Source organism: Lissotriton helveticus, chromosome 11 (assembly GCF_964261635.1).
Source record: "Lissotriton helveticus chromosome 11, aLisHel1.1, whole genome shotgun sequence".
In the NCBI taxonomy this organism is placed as follows: Eukaryota; Metazoa; Chordata; class Amphibia; order Caudata; family Salamandridae; genus Lissotriton; species Lissotriton helveticus.
Genome location: NC_136072.1, coordinates 830,920,299 through 830,944,241, shown reverse-complemented (window position 1 = coordinate 830,944,241; position 23,943 = coordinate 830,920,299). Strand labels below are relative to the sequence as shown.

The following is a 23,943-nucleotide window of genomic DNA, read 5'->3' as shown; positions in this document are numbered from 1 at the left end:
TTTCGTGCGTATTGTGGTCTAAAGAAATATACCCACTCTTGATTCGCAACATTATTTTGGGGGGCCTCAGCTACGCCACCTCTGTCCCATTTCACGATGGCCCAAAATTGGTTTGAGTCCCTTGCTCCACAGGCCTGTTTCAAGTCACGCCATTGATCCTCATCCCACTGTTTCATAAGTGTCCCTTGCCTTCCTTACTTCTATGGGGTTCTTGCTCCTTATTTCTGTGCACAGGTTTTGGCTGGCCACTTTACATGCATTATTATACCACTTCTCCTTCGGTGGTTTGTTATTTCCCTTATCTGGTTTTATGGTTTTACTAAAAAATAATTGAAGTTTTGCAAATAAATGGTTATGTACCTGAAACATTATCTGGGGAAAGTCTAGCTTGTCAATGTGAGTATTTAGATTAGCCACTTCTTCGATAACCATATTTTTAAGGGCCTCCAGTTTCTCAGGCTTCTCTATGAAGCTACCCCCATTTAATATGACGCATATTATTGGAAGCGACTATATCCAAGGTGACCTTCCCGCACCCCAGATTCAATCTTTAGTACCCGTCTGCGCTTGGTACTCCATGCAGAGTGGGTTGTGGTCGCTTTCCATCCTAGTTTTAACAGTCATGTCTATCAGACTGTGCCACCCCCTTATATCCACCAGGATGTAATCTATGCGACTAGAATACCTTCCATTATCAAAAGTATTTTTCCCCATGCGATCAGACAAGGTGCGACCATTTGCTGCTCTAAGCCCTCTAACTAAACATAGGGCCTTTAGCTGTATTGCTACAGCTGACCATCTTTTTACAACAGGTAGTTCGAGCTGGGGGACACCCCATTTACTGTCCTCCTCTACAGCGAGAAACTGGTCCTCTTGGCCTAGGGGTGCAAAGGTGGTGTTAAAGTCTCCACCCACTATGATAGACACCTGTGTTGGAAGTACCTCAAGCTGCTGGTCAAGAGCTGAGATTACCTCAGATGTTTGGCTCCCTCCTGTCCCCCTCGCATAAATGTTAAATACGGCCACCTTTTGACCATTTTCCCATGTGATATTAACTGATAGGATATCGTTCGACGGGGGACTAGTTTGGTGTACCTTACAACATAGGGCTTGTCGGACCCAGATGATCAGGCCCCCAAGCTGGCCGACCTTTAGATTTTTTAGTTGCTAACACATGGAAGTTGAGGAACCCCACACGATAGACAGGAGCCGTAGACCATGTTTCCTGAAAAAGGATAACGCCGTGCTGGTCGACAAAACTACACCATTCAGGGGAAGATTTTTTATTGTCAATCCCAGCCAGGTTCCAAGAAAGAAAAGCAACCCCTGACAGAGTACTTGATGGATCCCTCGGGTTTTCATCTGCTAAACTTGGGCCCCCAATCACTAGTTGATGTCCAGTGACCGTAGCTGCAAGGCAGATGTTCTCTAGGTAGACCCCATCTATTTTGGGGCTATCATGTTCTCCAACTTGATCCAAACTGGTTAGTTGGCCACGGTTCCTGCTCTCCATGCACTGCCCAATGGAGTGTGATCTTTCCTTTAAGGTTGTATGTAGTATAGGGTCCGAGTTAATTTGTGGCTCACTCCTACCCTTGGGACCGTGCTTACTGCCGATCTCGCTTGTCACCATTGTTCTAGATCTTACGCTCCTCAAGAGTCAATCACATTCGTTCAGATCGGACAGGGCCCCAAACTGATTTTCCAATCTGATACCACCATCTCTGGTTTGGACATCCCTCCCCTCTGTTCGCATCACAGGGGCACGTTTCGACCTTAATCTACTATGGTTCCCTACACTCCATCTTCTACTGTAGAAGAAGTCAAGGGTTAATGAGATCGTATCAGAGTCCCTACGTTGCGGGGGTTACAAGTTTGCCAATACATTTGTAAGTACCTCAGGACTAGAAAAGTTCAAGGCTATACAGTCACCCTTGAATTTTTTTGGGTAATCCCCAAGCCATGCTACCCTCCTAGCCATAATAATTTCCCCTGCCAGCTGCTATTTTCCCCATGGTGATATCTTCATGTTTTTCGTCAGCCAGTGGAGTGCTTTATCAATTAAAAAAGTTGTTGTCTCTACCTGCCCAGGTGTTAAAGAAGGGGCGTTTGCCAGGACAAAAACTAAAGGAGAGGCTTCAACTACAAATTGAAACGAGTCATGCTCTTTACGTGCTTCTTTATGTATTGTTGGGGGGACCTTTGTAACTACAGTTTGACCCTCCTCACCTGCTGGGTGCTGGGTGGGCAGGGGTTGCTGAACTACGTTCCCGCTATCTCCCTCCCCTCCTCCAGGATGAGCCTCGTGATTTTCACAGCCATTCAACACCGGTACTGATAAGCCATCTAGTTCTTCCAGAGCCTTGTTGAGGAGGGCACCCAGTCTATTGACCTCTGCAGTAAGCTGGTCGACTTTAACCACAAGGGGTTTTGCAATGCCCTTGATCTTCAAGTCGAGCATGCTTACTAGTTTTTTAATTTGGTCATCCTCCAGATTCTCAATAACCCCCTTCCCTAGAATAGCCTCATCAATATTGTGGGTTTTGGGTGGAGAAGCTAATCTTCTTCTGGCTAAGCGCGATCCCCCACGTTTAGTCCGCACTTTCCTGCATGCTCTGACTGGTCTAGGCTTGGGAGTCGGTCGATTATGTTCCCTAATATCCATTGATAAATCTAAATCAATAGTAGGCGCGATGTTTAACTCAGGGGAATCCCTAACAGATAAATCAGGATTCACAATAACGCTACTAACTTCCCGTGCCATTAAATCAGGTGAGGGTTGCGCATTAGGCAGAGTGAAGGATGTAGGAGATATAGGGGAACAGCTTAGCCCTAATGACTGCCGTCGCTCACTGTTGATTTTGCTCACTACCTTCACCAGATAATTGTCTACGGTATTTAGCGCTACGGAACCCTTTTGATTAGACATGGCCAGAAGGATGATAAGGATAGTGCAGTTAAGAGTAAGCGTTACCTCGGTACACAAGATAGAGCACAGTGCCTTATACAGATACTTAAAAGGTATTTAAATTGAAGTCCCACTGTTTGTCACAGACTGTCACAGACTGTCACAGACTGTCACAGACTGTCACAGACTGTCACAGACTGTCACAGACTGTCACAGACTGTCACAGACTGTCACAGACTGTCACAGACTGTCACAGACTGTCACAGACTGTCACAGACTGTCACAGACTGTCCGCCCTTAGTCCGGGCTTCGTCCGGCGCGTCCTCGCGGGAAGAGGTAGCTCGCTGGCCCTTAGGCGCCGGCTGACGACGGTGGCGGCGTCTTCCTGGTTGGGGCTGCTGGGAATTGTAGTTTTTGCGGTGCAGAGCCCCGTCCGCCGCACGGGAGAACAAGACAGGATCCTAACCCCTCAGCGGAGCAAAGCCCGGCCGGCCGGCGTTATCCCCCAGAAACAGTGCACAAAGTCCTCGGCAGCTCGCTGGCCCTTAAGCGCCTCCTGGCGCCGGCTGACGACGATGGCGGCGTCTTCCTGGTTGGGGCTGCTGGGAATTGTAGTTTTTGCAGTGCAGAGCCCCGTCCTCCGCACGGGAGAACAAGACAGGATCCTAACGCCTCAGCGGAGCAAAGCCCGGCCGGCGTTATCCCCCAGAAACAGTGCACAAAGTCCTCTGCAGCTCGCTGGCCCTTAAGCGCCGGCTGACGACGGTGGAGGCGTCTTCCTGGTTGGGGCTGCTGGGAATTGTAGTTTTTGCGGTGCAGAGCCCCGTCCGCCGCACGGGAGAACAAGACAGGATCCTAACGCCTCAGCGGAGCAAAGCTCGGCCGGCGTTATCCCCCAGAAACAGCTCACTGTATTACAATTTATGAACTGCAAGTAAAAAAAAATCTGCTATAGCAGTAACCCACTTACCTATGTAGCTAAAATAAACATGTCATCAAAATGTTAAATAAATTATTGTTTAATGGTTATTATACAGTCACGAAAACTGGAGCATTGGAGAGGAACGAACTGGCTCCAGGGGGAGGAGGATAATCTGCATTCCTCTTTCCTATAAACACTCAACTTGAACTTAGTGAAAGCAAAGGAAACCCCAAGCTCCCTCTGAAGACACAGCTTGATATTTGACCCCTGTTTTGAATGCCCAGCAAACATGACAAGATAAGAACAAGATTAAAGGTCGGTGTACAGAAAGCTAGGTTGTGGAAGAATATAGTAAACAAAGTTTGGACAACGGGAGGAATGAACTCAAGCTGGACAACCTATATCAAATAGAGCCAGCAAATAGAAAGCAAGAAAATGTGAGTCACAAACCACAAAGCCAATTATAAGCAAGGGTCAGAATGCATTCCTAGATTAACTTTCTGAATGTCCAGAAATGTCTTTAGCAACCTAATGGACGGACACTGCCAAAGAACTTCAAGGTCACTATTGCCACCCGCCCTTTAACCTTAATCACCAATTGGAGCTGCTCCATTGACTTCATAATGGAAAATGGGGAATCGGCATAGTCCCTGATCCTCCCTGTCCACATAGGGTGCCTATACGTACCCTCTCCAGTCGCCCCTGGTGATCATGAGAAAGCTTAACTTCGAACCTTGCCTTGAATTGGTTTAAATTGTCTCTTTGATTCAGGAAGCACTGGCATTGGATCTGTTATAGGACTTATTGGCAACCCAGAGTTATCACAAGTCCAATCCTCACTTAAGATCCCCTTGTTCACAACATCCACTGCCCCTGCCCCCAACTGTGAGCTCAGTGGATTACTGGACCCTCTATTTTAGGACCAAGGGCTGTGATAGGACACCAGGTTGAGTCACAGGCACCTCTCGGCAGAGCCACAAGGGGGCACCAACAAAACATGCAATCTCAGCCTCTGAGCTAAAATGAGCTAGAAATGTAAGTTAAAATACTGTATACTTCTGTCATACTATTTTTCATTCGGATTGTTGACAAGCTGAATGCTTCTAACCACAGCCATGTTCACCAGAAGGTCCCTCCTTAAAATAACACTGGCCATTTGGCTCAATGCACAGTAAATTTACAGGGCTTAGCATGAACGAGCTAGAAACATTTGTAGTGTGTCAACTATGATCAATAAGGTTCTAGACACACTTGGTCTTTTTAAGGGATCAATATTTAAAGTGTAGAACATTTTACTGACCTCTAGTGAAGGAAAGAACATGATTGACATTCAAATTATTAACTGTTATCTTAAGTGAAATACTGTTTCTGACTTTCTAACCCCACATCACCTCTCTGAGTAAGCACTGACTGCTTGACCACACTACTCAGAATCAAGTACTAAAAGTGAGTACTTGGTCATTCACTTGAGTGCAAGAATGGCGTGGCCTCATGATACCAGTGGCAAATGAGAATAACCCTAACCGTTATTGACCAATAACCTGCGATTGCCTTGCGTCCCAAAAAGAATGCTTCACTCTTTCCAATCTGCCCTACCCAACAATTCTGGTGGTGTTGAGAGGGGAGAGACAGAGAGCGACAGACAGAGAGAGACAGAGATGAGATTTACTGTGTAGTGCAGGTAACCCCTACTACAGTAAAGCCCACATCTACCTAATTAATTGTTGTGTGGCTGTCTTCTTGGGAATTCAGAGCCCTTCATGTAGAAGAATATATCCCCAGCTGGAGAAACCCAAACTGGACTTAGTGTGGCCACTAGGACAGAAAACCCACAAATGTTGCACAACAGCAGCATTTAGATGCTTCTCCAGACTGGAGGGGCCTTTGAACTTTTAAAATGTGCACACCCCTTAGTCTGATGAAGGCAGATAGCCTTAGATCCAAAAATGTACGTTCTGGTCCATAAGCGAGTACTTTGTTTAACAATTGAGTGGACTACAAGAAGGCATGTGTACGAACATCAGGAAAGAAGATAAACAAAACATGAGTGGCACCACCGTGTGATTTCAGTTCTCTATAATTTGGGTTTAACCCCATGCGTGCTTCGGACAGCCCCCGGCCGTCCGGTGTCACGGTGGGAATGTGCGGAGGACAGCCAGGGGCCGTACGTACCCCGTTTACTCATTAATTTGCCCGCACCGCGGGGGAATGTGCGCAGCACGCAAGGGGTTAAATCAAGGAAACCCTACAGAACTGCAATGCTGCTTGGAAATATTTCCACATCCTTTGTGGAGGCATGGTTTTCTGCGCAGGACGATTCGGCGCTCTAGGCAGGCCTGTAGGGCTGGGGCCAAGTTAGTTGGGCCTGGAGTCTTCACTGCTGCGTTGTCTTCGGGTTCAAATCTTCCTAGGTCGTTGATTCTGAATTCAGGACTGTCCCGTAAATACTGTATTCAGGGGGCGTTTTTAGGGGCCCGAGGTAGTAGCCAATGGGCTACTGTCCTTAGGGTGACTACACCGTTTGTGTGCTCACCCCACATGGGGGATTGGGCACAATCCCCGACCCTGATTGGAAGGTGCCTGCCATCTGCACGATGGCAGGCACTGAAGAGTGGGCTTCACCTCGTCTCCCCCACCTGAGGGGTGGGAGTAGGCAGAGGTGGGCACACCTTCTGGGCTGTCCTGATTTTTCCTGCCTGTCTTCCCGCCAAAACGGGGGGAGGGGGGGGGGGGATATGAAGGAGCTTTGCCCCTGATAGCAGGAGAGGTTGGGGGTCGCAATGCGGAGGCGGCAAAGCAATTTAAGCTCCCCTGCCACAGACGGTTCTTTCTGACCTGGGGGAGGTGTGAACACCCCCGACAAGAAAAGGCTTTGTTTCTGGGCCAAGGTAGCGATGGCTCCAAATCCAGGAGTTCAAAAACCCATCTCATGGTGGCAGGCTGGTGTTTACTAGACAGGAACCCACCAGTGGTTGGTTTGGTTCAGGGGCCCCCTCTAGAAAGGACCCCTGGGTGCACGGAACAATGAATCTGACACTAGAATCAGTGTAGGTTTAATATTCAGAGATGTTTGATACCAAACATTACAGGATTCAGTAATGCCATTATAGTGCTGGGAAACTCGTAGTCACCAGTCTTCAGACCATATGCTCAGGATAGCTTTACTGAGAACTTGAAAGACCCACAGGCTGCAATAGCAGTTGTGCATGTTTGTGGCGAGAGGTCTCGGAGGGTGGCATAATACATACTGCAGCCCTCTGAGGCCATTTCCTGGCTACCATGCCCTTGGTACTTTAGGTACATCTTACAAGAGACTCACGGGTAAGCCAGAGTTGCGCAAATTGTGGAAACAATTGTACATGGATAGAAAAAGAACCCAGGCCCTAGGAACATGACTGGCAGGGACCCAGGGCACACTCAGTCAAATCGCATCAGGTATCAGGCAAAAAGTTAGGGGGCAACCATGCACAAGGGACACTTTCCTACACGAAATCCCTGGCTCAAATGGAGTGTGGATGTCAAACAACCTCCATCAAATAAAGGCGATGGGAGGAATGCTTGCAATAAGTCTAACCACTGGCAATCGCTCAGGTAGCACTCCAACCCATCGTACTTTTGCCCACCAAGGGACCTCAGATTTAACTATGCCATTTGCACATCAGTTTTGGTCCTTCTCCAATAGGAACAGTATAGCACAAGCTGCCATGCCAGGACCTCTATAAACCAGAACACAATCAACACAAAACCGGTTTCTGCCTGATTGGACCTCTTCAGTCAAGAGCAAATTGGTTCCAATGGCATGGAACAATTTCCTAATTAATGATCAAAAGGAGCTAGGTACTTTGATAATGTACGTGTTGTATGTGTCTATTTAGGAAAACCGATTGGTTTTTATGAAGGCCCTCACCCACCAACCTAGTTGGTGGCATGCTTCATCACCGGGCCCCCTAGGGGAAACGAACTAGCTACTCTAGTTCCTCACTCTCTATTGTGCTTCCAAACATGGAAAAATTTCCACCACAGTGTCTCTCATCCAACAAGTCTTCCCCTTCAGATACGTTCTGGTGCTCAACTGACTAGCAACGTGCGACAGCAGTAGTGTGGGATTTTAGAGATTTAAGATGGCTACTGAGATGGAAGTCTTTCACACCATTGAGCCAGTAGGCTGACATCACTACACAGAACGTCTTTATGTTTGTTCTCTCAATTGTGCTGAGCACCAAACCTCAATTCTTCCTTTCCTCAAACACTGCTCCAGAAGGAAAGTGAATGGCAAACAATCTCTATTTCCACACCCTCATGCATTGGATTATTGGATTAAGAGAAAACATGGGTCAATATCCTAAGGCACCACTTCTAATGGGCAGCACCTAGTGTGCTGTTTTGTGTTTGTGAGCTGGTTTCACACCTCGTTAAGATAAAGCACTGGCTGGGAAGATGCTAGAAGGATAATGCAAATTAGTATCCAGGAGCTACAAGCATGTAAAAATGTACTAACAACTACTTTTCCTAGATATTTTTTAAAAGTTTTAAATGCAATCAATTGGACTTTTAAAAAATTTGAAGAATAGTCTTTAAATTACTATTTTAGTAGCTTCCTGTCATAAGTTACATATTAAAGTTCACAATATGTATTTTGCCATTTTCTGGGATCCGGCTATAACCTAGGCAGTGAAAAGGGATTTTGGAGTCTAGTCAGTGGAGAAACATACCAACTTTAATTTCACACATGTTCAACTTTTAAATATTAGCCACTCACCCTTGTGGGCGACAAGGTGTTCCAAGAGGTGACTTATTAATAAGTCACCTCTCAGAACAGCTTTTATTTACAGCGCTTGGAAACTGCAGATGTATAAAAATAAGTTTTTTATCAGAATATATATAATCTTTTACCCCCCCGTAATCATTGTTTTTATCCCCCAAGGGACCAGGCGCAGTTCCATTTCTGTTTATTCTAGTCTTGCTTTTCTGCCATGGCGCGTTTTGGTCACAGCCGTGACCTTGTTCATATACCACGCCGCGTTTCAAATAGACCTTTAAATACAGTCACATGGTTTTCCTGAACAAAGAAAAGACTATGCCTTTCCGGTGCCACGTTACAAAAACGTTTTTTCTTTCTTCCTATTTCAACATTTCATTTAGTAAATCCATTACACTATATACAATATTTGCACGGAACTGCATAGCATAATTTGACTTCTCATATTGTGTAAAATTAAATGTGTTCTCAACCTATTTACACTATTTGTTTTATTTTCACTTTATGTATACATGGAACACGAAACAGCCCCATTTTTTTTTTTACTTAAATTATTACATTTTTGATATTTTCGATATTTTTGACAAGTGTGGACAAACCTTAGTTCCTGCCTAAATGCATAGCTCACTGTAGTGTCACAAACATAATTACAGTGATCTTTACAATGTAATAATGGAAGGAGATATCAATCGACCTAATCAAAAGAATTAAATTTATTATAGTGGTGGCCCCCAGATACATGGTCTTTAAGTTTTAATAAAACAAACAGAGGAGGTTTAACGTGAGGAGGAGAAAACACAAAGACAGAGCCAGTGGGCAAGAAAGACAAGAGCTTTTGTTGGGGGAACTTGTTAATATGGGGACTAATGTCTGGAAATAAAATTACTTTTGTTCCCTGTTTCGCTATTGACTGCCCTCCAATTTTTTCACAGGGTAAATCAATTTCAACTGCGTGTTTTTGCAATTAACATAATTAGCACTAAAGCCCCACCACCTTATCAAATCACTATTTAAATACTTTTTTCTACCCGGTATCTCCAACCATAAACCCATAATTCTTTCATGTTCCTCAAAGTTATGTTACATAATTCATTTTCCTACGTTTACAATTTTTTTATTCAATTATATATGTTTCTATGCCGCCTAGGATACCTTTTGGCAACTTGAAAGCTGCCCCTTTCTTCTATATTGTCTCGATTGACCCAATATTTGCAATGTTTTATCCAGGTTAAATTAATGTATGATCGATCCATCTAATGGGGTATGTTTAGTGTTGCTACTCTGCAGTCCTCTAAGGGGATTTGGCTCCTTCGCAGTTAATCTAAAGATTGATTAGGGGGAAGCATACTTCTCTTTACTTCATAAATATGAATATAGACAATACCCTTTTAGGCTTAGAGTGCTACATAAATTACGAAAAAAAGAAGCAAGCAAAGAATTCTGGTTAGTCCCCAAGTTTATGTAGAGAGCAGCTCCTTTATATGGAGCACCATACAATACCACCATCACTCTGAATCTGCTCACCTCAAATGTCTGTTTTTCTAGCAGAGATTTAAAGCACAGATTTATCACAGTGCCATCCAAGCAGAGATGAAAAATAACAGAAACCTTTTACCACTCCAGGGACTGTATTATAGCTTTGGATTGTTAAGATGCCATCCAAGCCAACCTGGAATGAATAAAAGCAACCTCTGGTGTGTTTCATTCCACTTTGAACTCATCAGTAAAAGCTAAGTCAATATCCTTTCAGGTTTACAGTGCTGCATAAATTGTTATAAAAAAGGAAGAAGAAACTCTTGATACTTGTCAAGTTTAGAAAAACAGACATTTTAGGTGAACAGATTCAGACTGCTGGTGGTGTTGTACAGTGCTCCAGATAAAGGAGCTGCTCTCTACCTATGCTTGGTTTCTGGATTTCTTTTTTGCATGCATGCTATGTACTGTACAATTTTCTACACTGGTCAATATAACATGAGATGACGTTGAGGTGCAACTAATTTAACATGCACAATGAAGGCCATGTGTCATGAGTGATATGTAGGAAACTGGGTTTTTGTTGCAGTACCGCCACTCTTTGCCTGGTGTTTGATGCAACTTTGACTGAAGTGTACTGGGTTCCTGCTAGCCAAGTCCCTAGTACCAGTGATTGTTTGCTAAAAACTGTACAATTGTTTCTCCCAATTTGCAAAACCTTTGGCAACCTCTGTGAACCACTAGCAAATGGTACCCCTGGGAACTAGGCCTAAGGTAAATAAGATGGTCCCTACGGGGACCAGCATGAATTGTGCCACCCTGAGGGATCCCTCACCAAGCATAAGCAGGCCTGCTATTGCAGACTATGTGTCTTGGTACAGACAAACGTGAAAACAAGGCATCTCACACATTCCGGTGTTCCAGGTCTCCTACCACTGCATGTGATACCACCACAACAGCAAGCCTGACAGCCCAACAGCAGAGTGTCTAATATTATATGTGAGGACATATCTGCATAAGCAGATATGCCCCTGTGCTGATCAGCTCCTTTACTGCAGTACAAGTGAGCAGGGAAACCATTTTAGAACATGTACTGGACGCTGGTGAAAACGAGTTCCCCAGCTACATGATGGCTCAACTGAAAATAGAGATGTTTGGTATCAAACATCTCATATTGGCAAACCCACACTGATGCCAATGTCGAATTTACCAATACATGCACCTTAGAGGAGCCCCGTGAAAACCAGCCTCTGGTGTTATAGCTGACTTGTTTCGGGCAGCCTACCATCTGAGACGCTGTTCTGACTTCCTAGTGTGAGAGCCTCTTGCTCTCAGGAACCAGAACAAAAGCCTCCTCAGGAAGAGGGTGTAACACCCCCTCCCACAAGATGACCTGCTGATTAGCTTCCTTCAGCCGGTGAGCTTCAAGGAAGCTGCAAGCTTTGAAATACGAATTGGCACGTAGACCGATGGGAAAATTAGCTGGTCAGATAGGCGTGCCACCAACAGGCTAGTACAACCCCATAAGGTGGGCTACTGCAAGGTGGACACCATTTTTCAGAAGCAGCCATCTTCGTGATGGCATACTTAGGAATTCTGTTACAAGGTTATCCCACTTCCCACAAGAAGTGGTCATATAGGGGACATAGTGACCCCACGGGTCAGTAGCCCATTGGCTACTACCCTACATTCCCCTAACGCACCTAAATTCAATATTTAGGGGAGACCCTGGCACCAGAAAAGCAGATCCTGGCGACCTAAGAAGGAGGACACTTAGAGCTGCAAAAGCAGAATACTGAAATGGGCAAATGACTTGGCCCCAGGCCTGCTATCCTGTCTGCTGTTCTCTGTCGAACCTGCGCCAAAGATGACTCGTCCTGCCAGTGTGTGCCTCCAAAACCTGGGAGGACTGCCTGTCTTCAATAAAGACCAAGAACTTCTGTGAATAGCGGACCTGTTCCAAAGGAAAAGACGGAAGCCTCTAGAACAGCCAAAATCCGACACCCGAAGCAACCACGGCACCCATCACCACTGGCCCAAGTTGAAGTGGGGCAACTGTGCTAACATGGCTCCCTAGCCTCTTATAAACTGCAGGCCCAGCTCGCAGGCCCCCTAGATCACGAATGCTCCTGGGTTAGAGAAACCAGACGCCTAAAGACACCTCTGCATCCATCCCCCACAGGCCGTGAAGTAGAGGAGCCTAGGTGTCCCTGCGTCCCCAAGCATCCCAAGCCTTGAACCCCCCTGTTGGTTCAATCTGACTGGCTTCCTAGCCAGAACCTCTTCTTAGGGAGACCGATTCCCATTGAAACCGATTGGGCTCCAGACACTGTTCTGCACTCTGCCGCCTTAGACCTCGCCCACCAATCACCTTAACCCCAGGAGATTGGCCCAATAAGTCAATGTACTGAACCTATTTGCACTGTTCTTCCTGCCAAAATAGAAAGTTGCAGAACTCAAATTTGCTGTGTCCACTTTTTAAAGTGAAAAGAAGTTATCTTAAAAAATGTACTTACCTGAAAGATTTTTCCCTGATGCATAAACATGCATGGAAAGATACTTGATATGTTTATAAATTGGTGTGGGTCTCCTTCTTGAGTTGTGAAGTAATTTATTAATCATTGTGTGTATTTGCAAGAAGTGTCTTGCACTCCTCTGTGTTAAGCCTAACACTGCTCAGCCGCACTACTCCCTAACAAAGCACTTTGAGGCTGCATAGCAAGCCCCGTCCACTCATAAGGAAACCCCGGGACTCGTTACATGGTATATTAACGTTTTGATATATCACGTCACGAGCCAGCTACCTACATGATGCCTCTAAAAAAGTAAAAAAATGTTTTACTGGTCAAGGCCCCAAAAGCTCAACAATCTATACTACTATTATAAAGGAAGAACTTTGAACCTTTGAGGCGGGTAAACTCGGGAACCACAGCACCAATCCACACACCCGATACATCGTTGTAATTGTCAGGGTGTGCAGATGGACATAGGCTATATAAATTAATATAATATAAGTTATTTAAAAAATTTACGAGAAAAAAAATGTAGTCCCATGGAAGTAGCACCGGCCGCGACGTGCGTGCTGACATCAGGAGCGCGGGGAGGAGCGGCGTCCAGGAGCGCGAGGAGGAGTGGCGGACATGAGCGGCGGACAGGCTGGGAGGAGCGGCGAAAAGGCAGCGGACCGGTGAACTCAGGAGCGCGGGGAGGTGCGGCGGATGAGGTAAGGCTCCAGGGGACCCACGGACAATGTCGGGGTGGGCGGGGGCCCTGAAGCCAAGGTCGGGACGGGCTGCTACTCCGGGGGAGGCACGGACAACTCAGGAGCGCGGGGAGGTTCGGCGGATGAGGTAAGGCTCCGGGGGACCCATGGACAATGTCGGGGCGGGTGGGGGCCCTGAAGCCAAGGTCGGGGCGGGCTGCTACTCCGGGGGACCCACGGACAATGTCGGGGCGGGTGGGGGCCGGGGCCCTGAAGCCTGATTGCTCCCGGACAAGGTCGGGACGGGCTGCTAGCATAAAATAAAGTTACAGCAATCATGCTATGGATCCAATTGTACACATACATAAAATGCATAAAACAATTCCAAAAAGTATTAAAAAGAAATAGTGCATTATAACACAAATTCATTTGGTGGAAACCTTATATTTAACATTTCATCGGTGCGTGTTAGTTTAAATTTTAAATATAAAGTGGTTGTATATCGACGAAGTGCTATGGAGAGTGCAGGGCAAATATAGAGTGCATGACTTAAATCATGAATCTTGAAGTATCAAAATCGAAAGGGACGCGACAGTGAAGCTTTGCTTGCCGCACAGAGCCTTTGGTTGTATAGCATGACACTTTATGCGCTTTAGTTCTTGATTTTACAAATCTTGAACCTTACGATTTAGTTGTTAACTTTGATACTCCGAGATTTGAACTACAATTTGAAATTAAGTTTCGTCTTATTTTCAGGTCAACACCTTGTAGGACGTTACTGGATCAGATTTTGCCCTGAAGAAGCCCGCATGGGCGAAACACGTTGGCTGTGTCGCACAAATCACTTGAATAATTCAAATGATGAATAAAAGGACAACACTAAGAATAATTTGCCCCCGACATTGTGATTTCTGCTGGCCTATGGACTAACCCATGGATTGTGTTCAGACGTCTCTGTATATGTGCCTCTATTATTGAGTGGTTATAGGTTGTATTAAGGACCACAGACGATGGCTGGGTCTTGGAGGTGGGCACATGCATGAGACCATTTAGGAAACAACTGAGTTTCCAATACATTGTGTTTAACACAGGTAGTTGTGCTGCATTTTATACCCTGCCACCGTGAATCAGTGTGTTTGAATTGGTGATGAGGCAGCTTTAATAACACCTCTTTGACAGATATGTTGAAGAAACAAAAAACAGCAGTTTTCTTCTCACAGATTAGGCAACCATACGTCAGAAAAACCCTCACCAGATACATACACACTATAATAGCAGCATGTTATACTCTCTCAGAGCTGAAAAGGCAACAACTACATTTACCACATTTAACGCCTTGAACATTTCACTTAGTTGAAGCAAATGTGATTGTTGAGTTACGACTAACAAGGAGGTAAAAATGAAAGCGTAAATATGGAGAAAAAGGAAGATAGCACTGGCATTTCCTACGTACCCCCATACATCCACAGTTGATAAGCATCAATGAGACCCCAGCGCCCCATGGCCAATGCAAGATCTGGAGCAGAGTAGTCCTATTTGAAAAGCTCAAACATATAGAGCAAACACTGGTAATGCAATATGGGCTCAATAAGGCTCTTCATCTCAGGACTACGCCAGACAGGTATCAAAGATAATGCTATGCAGTCATACCACAACAAGACCAAAGATATGCCGTTCTGGCTACAATTACCCAGTCATCATCATCAATAAACAAGGTTCAGAGTTTAGACCAGTGATAATCAAAGTGCAACCATCATGACCTTCATGTGCGGCCCTCAGCAGAACAACTGCACTTGGCTGCTGTTTACTTCATCAAGCAGGAACATTCAGAAAGATGTTAAATACACTGCAAGAGTGAAGTAAAAGAGAAGCAGCAAATAAGGTGTCCTGCCACAGTTAACTTTTGGAACGCATTATTTTTGCTAAGACTTGCAGCAACACATGTGTAAAAATATGATAACTTCTCTTCGAGATTCAAAAAAGTATATTGCATTAACATGCAGATGCATTTCACCTTATTAGATCAGTGCACTCAGAAGTATTTTTAAAACTGATTGTTTTCTAAAAACTAACGTATAAACATTCATGCCTCTGCCCAACCTGACGACAACGCAAATAGTGAACTAAGAGGCAAGTCACTTGTCAAATAGAACCTTCTGGGTGGTCTGGGCATGGACAACATTAGTTTTTTAAACCAAACACAAGAGAGAAGGTTTTGCACAGCGCATATCCTCATGTTTTTCACTGTGATCTTGAATATCATAATGAAGAAAAAGGAGGAAAAGTTAAATTAGACAGCTGTCTAGGATCACACAATTTGGTAAAGTAGGAAAGCCAGGATTGATCTCAGGGTTTCTGGTTTCACAGTGTGCAATTCTATTGCATTCCAATTCAATAATCAAGTTCCTTCCTTTAAACACTCCAAAAGCTAGCAATACCCCCCACCCCACTTTAACCCCTCTCCTCACAAAGCCCCACTTCTAACATGCTGGCATCAATGCACATCACACGCCACACTCTGCGGCCCTTAGGGAAAATGCTTTAGAGTACCCATGATTTAGACTCTGAATAATGCTAAAGTACCACAAACATGCAGGAGTCTTCAAACAACTCACATTCACCAAGCCTTCTTTTCACTCCTGTGGCAGAACAAGGACAGTAAACACAATTTAAATGTAACTGTCCTACCGACTGAAGACTACCACAGAGTTTCCTTAGTCACCCCACCCTTTAGACTCACTTTGCACGTCTCTCCTCTTGCATCTGTGGCTTCGTCCTCTGGGCCTTGTCTCCCATGCGGGTCCCTTCCAGCTTTCCCACCAATGATAGCACCTCCCCAGTCGGCTCATCGCGCCGGGTCCGATCAATCAGTGAACGATCAGCTTGGAGAACAAGGTTAGAGTTCTGGAGAAGGATGCATAAGAGCAGATTGAGACATCTACTAAATCAACATCAACCTATGCAAAAAGCGGTCTACACATTACTAGATGTTTACACACCCCATAACATCAAGCAATCGCCATAACTAGCTCTTCAAATGCACTCAAAACAAAGAATCTGCCTCACCACATTATCCAAACAAAAATGTCTGTTGTCGGTGTGAATGCAAACAAAAACCGTCCATCTATGACAACCAAAAAGATGCAAAAACTGGACCACATAGTTTGAATTACAGGGAAAACTGATATGAGAAGTGCTACATGTGTTTGACAAATGGAGGTGCCTTAAGAGTATGGTTGGTTAGTAGTGTGGCTCTGTAATGGAAGTGCAGAACTAGAAGGAAGGAATGAGTATTGTCTTTAAGGTTTGGATGGGCAAGTGCAATTGTTGGGGTTTATCTAGGTGTAGAGGGCATTTTGTATGGGCTAGGTGACAGAGACCAGCGCGGTTCAGTAGTTCGAGAGCATTCTAATTATGCCTTGATTGTGAGGCAAATGACATTGCCATTTAGTCTAGAAAACACGCACATGTGAAGATGACTGTGTTGGATATGTGATGTCTTTTTGTATAGGGGTGGGGATGTATGTGGGATTGCAACAGGAGAGCGTTTCTGTTGTCATTTGGCAGTTCACAATTTGATCAATGCTCAACAGTGGCCGCTACTTAGCTATGTCCCTTGGACAGCCTCACAAAAGCTTAACACCCACCCATATGCACCAGTTCTTCAACGAATCCCCGTCCGTCCCAGATACAACCCATTCACATTGCTGCATTAAACCCATTGCTCCTACCACCTAGTGCTTTCTTACTTACAAAAGTCATATACAGGAAAGCAATTTCCGTGGCCATCATAACAATCCAGACAAAGCCTTCACACCCACTGCTTTAACCTTTCTGTACACTCCAAACCTACATCATTCCATTAATCCAAGCAACACAGATGTGAAAAACTGACACATGCACCCACTGACTACACCCCCTGGCACCAGGTACCCCTCACACCTGTCCCACCCTGCACCAGTCACCCAAATGCCAACATGTCCATTAGATCCAATCTCTTGCACACAACCACACTGATTCACCCCTCACACCAGTGGTCCATACCCACCCAATCGAAATGTTTACATACATCCACCAGAGTCAGGACCTCACCGAAACATAAATGTGTGGTTATCCCTCTCATAGACCCACCAGTGACAAACCCTTGCAACGGCCAATGCTAGGCCAGCCTCCAAACCAACATTCCTACATCGGCCACTAATACCTGTGTCAACCCCTCGCGCTAACTTCTCAGCCACCATCCTTACTTCAAATGCAAAAAGAACAATTGATAGACAGAATGCAGAACAATGTCATACATTCACCCCAGTACAAAGATCTGGGCCTAAATCCGTAGTTTTCTTGCTCTCCATGCCATTCCAGTTTGGACCCAGCCATATGCATATCAGTCTTGACCCCGCGCCCAATGGGAAAAGTCCTGCCTGGACAGGAACCAAGCATGCTAGGACCGGTTTCGGGCTTTCAGCCCTCATCAGCCAGGATAGCTTGACTCCCGTGGCATGGAGAGCACGGGACCCACATCTGGGCATACCTGTCGCACTTGGTGTGACAAATGCAAAAAGAACAATTGATGGACAAAATGCTGAACAGTGTCATACACTCACCCCTGTACAGAGATCTGGGCCTAAATCCATAGTTTTTATGCTCACCATGCCATTCCAGTTTGGACCCAGTCATATGCAAATCAGTCTTGACCCTGCGCCCAATGGAAAAAAGTCTAGCCTTAACTGCAAAGCGAGGTCCTCCCCCGTCAGCCAGGATAGCTTGACTCCAGTGGCATGGAGAGCACGGGACTCACGTCTGGGCATACCCATCCCACTCGGGTGACAAATGCAACAATAGGACTCCTGAGCCACACACTAAGCTGTTTCCAACAGGTCAGTCCGTTGCCTGTACACATTCCACAAACCAAACTCGCAAGAGCCCCTCATGCCACCCGGTCACCTTTTTTGCTACACATCCACTGATGTCACACAATCACAGCCATCAATACATGTGCATCAGGTACTTGAATTATTTGCACCCAGTTGATGTGCATCATTCATGTACATGCATTATGTGCCCAGCGTAGCAGCACTTTACACTCACTCTACCAATCAGCCCCACACTGCACCACTTTTGTTAGTTTTTCATGCCAACTTTTTTCAGAAACCCTAAATCAGTGTAATGCACAACGTCCTCAATCCCACCCTCCTCGTTTCAGCGGGGTACACCACATCTTACATCGGCCCACCACACTTAATTTCTCTACGTCAGACACTCACACACACCCTACCTGAGCCAGTTCTTAACAGAGATAATCGTGTGCCCCTGACTACCACATTCCTATGTCAGAACCTTTCACCATCTCCTCGGATCCACCCTACCTCATATCAACTCCCATATAATCCAATCTCCTAAAATAACACCTACGGCTTAGCAGCCCTCTCACTAATCCTCAACACTCACGATTCCTAAGCACCTCAGACCTAGTAACTAAGCTACAGGCCTGCTCTCCGCAGCCCTACCAGACTCGCGCCAGCTCCTCAGACCTAGACTCCTCACTGCAGCCCCTAAGACCAACACTCACTGCATCCACTTCTCAGACCCTGTCTCCTTGCATCAGATCTGCGGAACCAACTATGCTTGGCGCTTCCTCAAGTCTGCCCTCGTAACGACCCTCTAACACTCATGACAACAAAGCACCCAGGCCCAATGCTCCTCGTTAACCCCGAAACCGCATTTCATTTAAAATGTCAGCCCAGTGACCACCTTACTCCAGTGTTGCACTTAGTCGCTGTAACCTGTTCCGTACACTCAGTCACCTAACTGCCTCTGGCATTCACCCGCCATATCAGCTCATCACACCACCCGCACCAACCCATTAGGTACTCCCAGCAACTCACACCTGCCCTTATAAAGAAACATTCTATCAGTCACTACGCCCTTCAATATCTGCGGCTAGACTTGAACTCTGTAGATGTTTGTGCTACAGACGTTAGTTTGTTTCCAGTGCGTCGCGTTACTGACTACACCTTTCCTGTTGCTATATAACCCACTTTAACACCCTGCTTCCCATCCATACTCACCGCCTTGTATTCATACTGTAGGCTTCTGGCAGTAACATCCGCCATGGTTGCTGCTTGCTAGGTCCTCCACGCGGCTCTTGGTGTATCCTATCTGCGTTGGCAATTATCACCCCGCTCTCGTTATTCTCCCCCCGGGTGTTGTTTACTTCGCACCGGTCCTTCTAATCCCGGCACGCATAGGTAGTACTCGCAGCAACGATTACTGAACGAGTGGTTTACACTTCCGCTTCCGGGTCACAGCCCTGTGGTCGCTTCCGTTATGATCTTCAGTCCTCTTTCTTTGATGCGTTCGGTATTGTGATGCCATCTTGGATGAGGATTTGCAATAGGTCCCCACAAAGGATTTTTTTTTTAAATTAATTCAAATGCGTATAAATAAATATTCTTGATTAACGTCTTGACTGCTCGGGCTCCCCCACCCCCGTGCAAAGCAATTTTTGGATGTTAGCGGTAGCTCATGTTTAAACCTTCGTAACACCTTTTCACAAAAGGTATCATTCATGCGTTTCGTTTCGTGCATCCTTTTCCCCCCAACATCTTTGGGATTCACATGCAGGGTACCTATGGTTTGTAAGTTCCCCTGGAGAGAAACAAGAATTTAAACAATCTATAGCCTTATTTTGTTTTTATGAGGAAAGAAATGATGTGCAAGAAAGTTTACAGTTTTAGCATTTTTAGGTCGAGCTATACAGCACAGCTGTCTCCAAGACCTGCTGTAATCGGTCTGTCGGCATCAAGTCCATCCGCTTTCTTAACATTGCTTTTCATGTGTCCATGTCAGTGTCCTTCAAAAATCCCTGCTTGCTAGTAGTCAGTCCTGCCTCTTTATCCCTCCTTTCTTCTGTTCCTCCCATAGAGCAGGGACTTAGTAATGTCTCATTCTGCCATAGCTCTTTATCTGTTCTTAGGGGGACTCTTACCTTGGTTTCTTTCTCTGTTACTGTTTGTCTGTGTTTAGGTTCAGTCCCCAGCTGCCAACATTCGAATATAGCACTCTTCCTCCCATCTCCTCTTAATGCCACAGTTGTGCTACTGCTGCCTTTTTTTTACTGCTTCCTCCCACACCCTGGCTCCTGCTGAGTTGTTTGTTTTAATAATTGTGGACATTCAACCCTGCACCTTTTCGTGCTGGTTTCCCTCTCATTTTTGTGTATTTTCTCTGTTCTCCCTCCCCTCTCCCACTCCCTCAGCAGTCTCCAGCCTGGCCTGCCTCACAGCTGTGCTGCTAGTTTATAATGCCCTATCAGTTTCCCTGCCTCGCCTGCTGCTGCAATTAACTGTAATTGGATCATGTGTGCTGAGCGGAATGCTTCATTTCACCCTATCAGACACGCAGCTGAGAAACCTTTATTTTGATTGTTTGTTTGGTTAGCAAGGCACGAGCTGCTGCCCTGGGCAAGAGGGAGAAGCTGGGGCCGAGTTGTACTGACAGGCACTGAAACACAAGCTAGTCCCTTCCAAACCACAGCTTTGTCAACACCAGAGCCAGAATAGTTGCTAGGCACATGGGGATGATAATAACAGGCGCTGCATCGAAATGAGCTAACACTGCAGACGCACACATTCAGCCTCATTAATTCACCCTCTACTCATCTAATCTTCTTTGCTTTCAGTGGAGACTCCAAACCCATATGGAAGTTGGCGTCTTCGGGAAGCAGGATAAGATCACACAGTGTTGGCCTCGGCATGTAACTGGTGAGAAGTAGAAGGTTGCAATGCTGAACACGAGGCCTCCTTGTAGCCAAGAATACACGTCTAAAACCTACGAATTATGAAGGGCAGCGAAAGTTCGGCAGTTAGTGCGAAGTCTACCGTTATTTAGGTTTCTAGGTGCTGCTGGAGACAGGGTGGGCTGGCATAATTGCCTCCTGCTGTCAATGTTTTGGAACCTTCTTATGGGGCTCTAGGTGAATCGAAGATAAACAAACATATATATGCTTTTCACACCCTCACAATTGCCTCCAGCTGTCACTGTTTTGGAACCTTATTAAGGGGCTCTAGGTGAATCGAAGATAAACAAACATATATATGCTTTTCACACCCTCAACTCAACTCCCACAAATTCATACAGCTACACAGTCAGCATAATGAGACGTATGCTATTGTTTTCTCATTTCAGAAGGCGCTCACAATCGTCGAGCATTTGGAAGCAGCAACGTGATGGAAATATACAAAATACACAATCCAGGATATAGTGCTGTTTTTCCAGGGTTGCAAAAGAAAAAGTAGTGTTCATGAGTTTAATTTCTGATGGAAAAAAACCTGGGTTCTTCCTTTTACCTGCTTAAACTCTACCCTGACATGGTCCTGGATAACTTGAAACTAGCAGCAATAAACCCTTCGTCTCTTTATCCTGTGGCCCCATCTTCAGGGTTTTTACACCTTTTACTTCCAGAGGCAGAGCCTGCAAGTTAGGGCCTTATTCCTGCATAGAGTTCATGGAGGCGGGAAAAACAAACCTCCACTCGTGAGCCAAATGCTGCTGCAGTTTAAAAAAATAAACCCCACTGGATGCGCTCTGCTGAACGCACACAATACGAAAATATATCTTTCTGCTGTCTGTGTCCAAAACGGAGCTGATATTACTCGTGTGTCAAACAGTGGGAAGGCCATTCTCTTCGTTTTGTAATCCATGTAATGCGTCACTTGACCCTTCGCCCCTGTCCCTCAGAAGTAACGGGGAGGCAGTGATACTAACAAAGATTGTCTCCTGCCTTCCCTTACACATAAAAACCTACTTTTTTCAGGAAAAATATTTGACATATTATACACACAGCGCTTCAGACTGAATTAACATGATTCGCCAGGACCTAATTTAAAACAAAATGTGACTTTTAACAAACGTTAAAGCTGTCTAATGTCCTGAAGTGAAACAAAAGGTTTCAAGAAATAACCAGTTTTTAATCTGAAAGTCTTGAGCACATTCTTAAATGATGTTTGCTGACTCATTCACATGCAGAGTTTTTGAATGGCTCAGTTTGGGCATTGGAGTATTCAAGCCGAAAAGCAGGGAAACACCCCCACTGTCTTAGCATGTGCATACAATTCCCCACCGTAAGGATTTGAAGATGCCTATTGTGTGTTCAGCAACAGCAGATTTTTTAGATCTTGCCAAGACGGCGGATGCACGGTCTTTGGGGGACATTTTGTTTACATTCAGTGGGCGTACAGCCCGCCCAGTGCTTACCATTATTTAGCTTCTTTGGAACTCTCATTTGCCTACTTCTATATAGCGAGGGCTTGTAGGTAGGTAGGTGTCGCTTTTTTGTCTGGTTATTCCTCCTATAGAGTAGGGCCAAAGTACTTGTATCCTGCTACTGCTTCTCTTATGGGACCCACTACTTTCTGTATCTTCAAACGTTCCTTGGCAGTGCATGTCTCGCCCGCATACTTAATTTTACTCTTTTTTTTGTTAATGCCCGTTTAGTTTATACTTTCGATTTTCTTTCTTTATTGTTTACATTACTTTTGTTGTTCAGGTAAGCAAACATTTATGTACCCAATTTGTTTTTAAATTTTCAAACATTTTTCTTTATGTACTCAATCCCCCATTTCCTTCTTGCGTGACCCAGTCTGTTTTTTCTGTATTCCAGCCTTCTGTAACTGCATTCATAGCACACTTTCAAGCTTTCCATTGTTACAGATACACAAATTCTATGTTGCTGTATTTCCCTCTGACCACCCCCTCTATGTTGCTTCTTTTACCTCCCCTCAACCACTATCCATGTGCTTTTTTAGCCATCCATATTGCTTCTTTTCCCTTCCACAACCACCGTCCATGTTGCTTCTTTCCCCTCAGGCTCTCCGTCCCAGTTTCATCTAACCCCTATCACCTGTTTCTTCTCCCCTCACTCTCCCCATAATTTTTTCTTCTCCTCCCACCCTCCCCATCACTGTGTCTTCTTCTGCCCCTGACAGAAGGGGAAAAAAAGAGCTATGATGCATCCAGCGTCAGCGCAGAGCCCAGCGCCTAAAATTTGAAAGGACATGCTGAGCGGACTATTATATCTGTGATCCCCTTAACATTAATTTGGATCGCAGCAAAAAAATCCACACACTGGGTTATGTTTTTGAGAAACAATAGAAAAATCAATGGCCCCGGTGCACAAGGATTTTTGATCAACACTGAAGCCATTGCTAACTTTCTTTACCGGGCCTTTCCTATCAGACAAGGTCAGGGAAAATCTGCGTGAAGCATCCTACCCTAAATAGGGTGAACCTTTCTGCATAGTAAAAGCAGCGGTCGGGAGGCGTGGCCTGAGGCGTCAAGATGGCATTCGCACTCTAAGAGTGCTCTGGACCCCCTCCGTCATCTGCCTTACATCCGCCCGCTGACAGCTGGCATCGGCCCCTACCTTGCACCTGTTCTGGTTCCCCTCGCTGCTGGCTCTCCCCCGGTGCTATCCGGGGGCGGAATGACGCTTCCTTCGGCTCGCTGAGCCTCCTAAGTCCCGGGGGCCACCCAGACTCCAAAATGGCGGCCTCCCCGTGGGGGCCGTCTCCTGATGCGGTGGTCCTGGTCCTGTGAGTCCGAGTACGGCTGCTTGCTGCTGGCGATTTCCTCGGAGCCCTGCCCTGCTGGGCGGTGTTTGGTGGCCGGCGATTTCCTTC

General features: G+C 45.6%; 1 protein-coding gene across 1 annotated transcript in view; it reads right to left on the bottom strand.

Annotated features, from left to right (window-relative positions):
- Positions 1-19,553, bottom strand: part of SNRNP200 (small nuclear ribonucleoprotein U5 subunit 200) — a 490,380-nt gene extending 470,827 nt beyond the window's left edge. Inside the window, exons 1-2 of the mRNA XM_078667002.1 lie at positions 19,333-19,553; positions 16,005-16,168 (exon numbers count right to left, since the gene is read on the bottom strand). Of these exons, the coding sequence (XP_078523128.1) occupies positions 16,005-16,168; positions 19,333-19,377 (209 nt within the window). The 5' untranslated portion in view covers positions 19,378-19,553. The remainder of the gene's footprint in view (positions 1-16,004; positions 16,169-19,332) is intronic.
- Between the last annotated feature and the right edge of the window lie 4,390 nt (positions 19,554-23,943).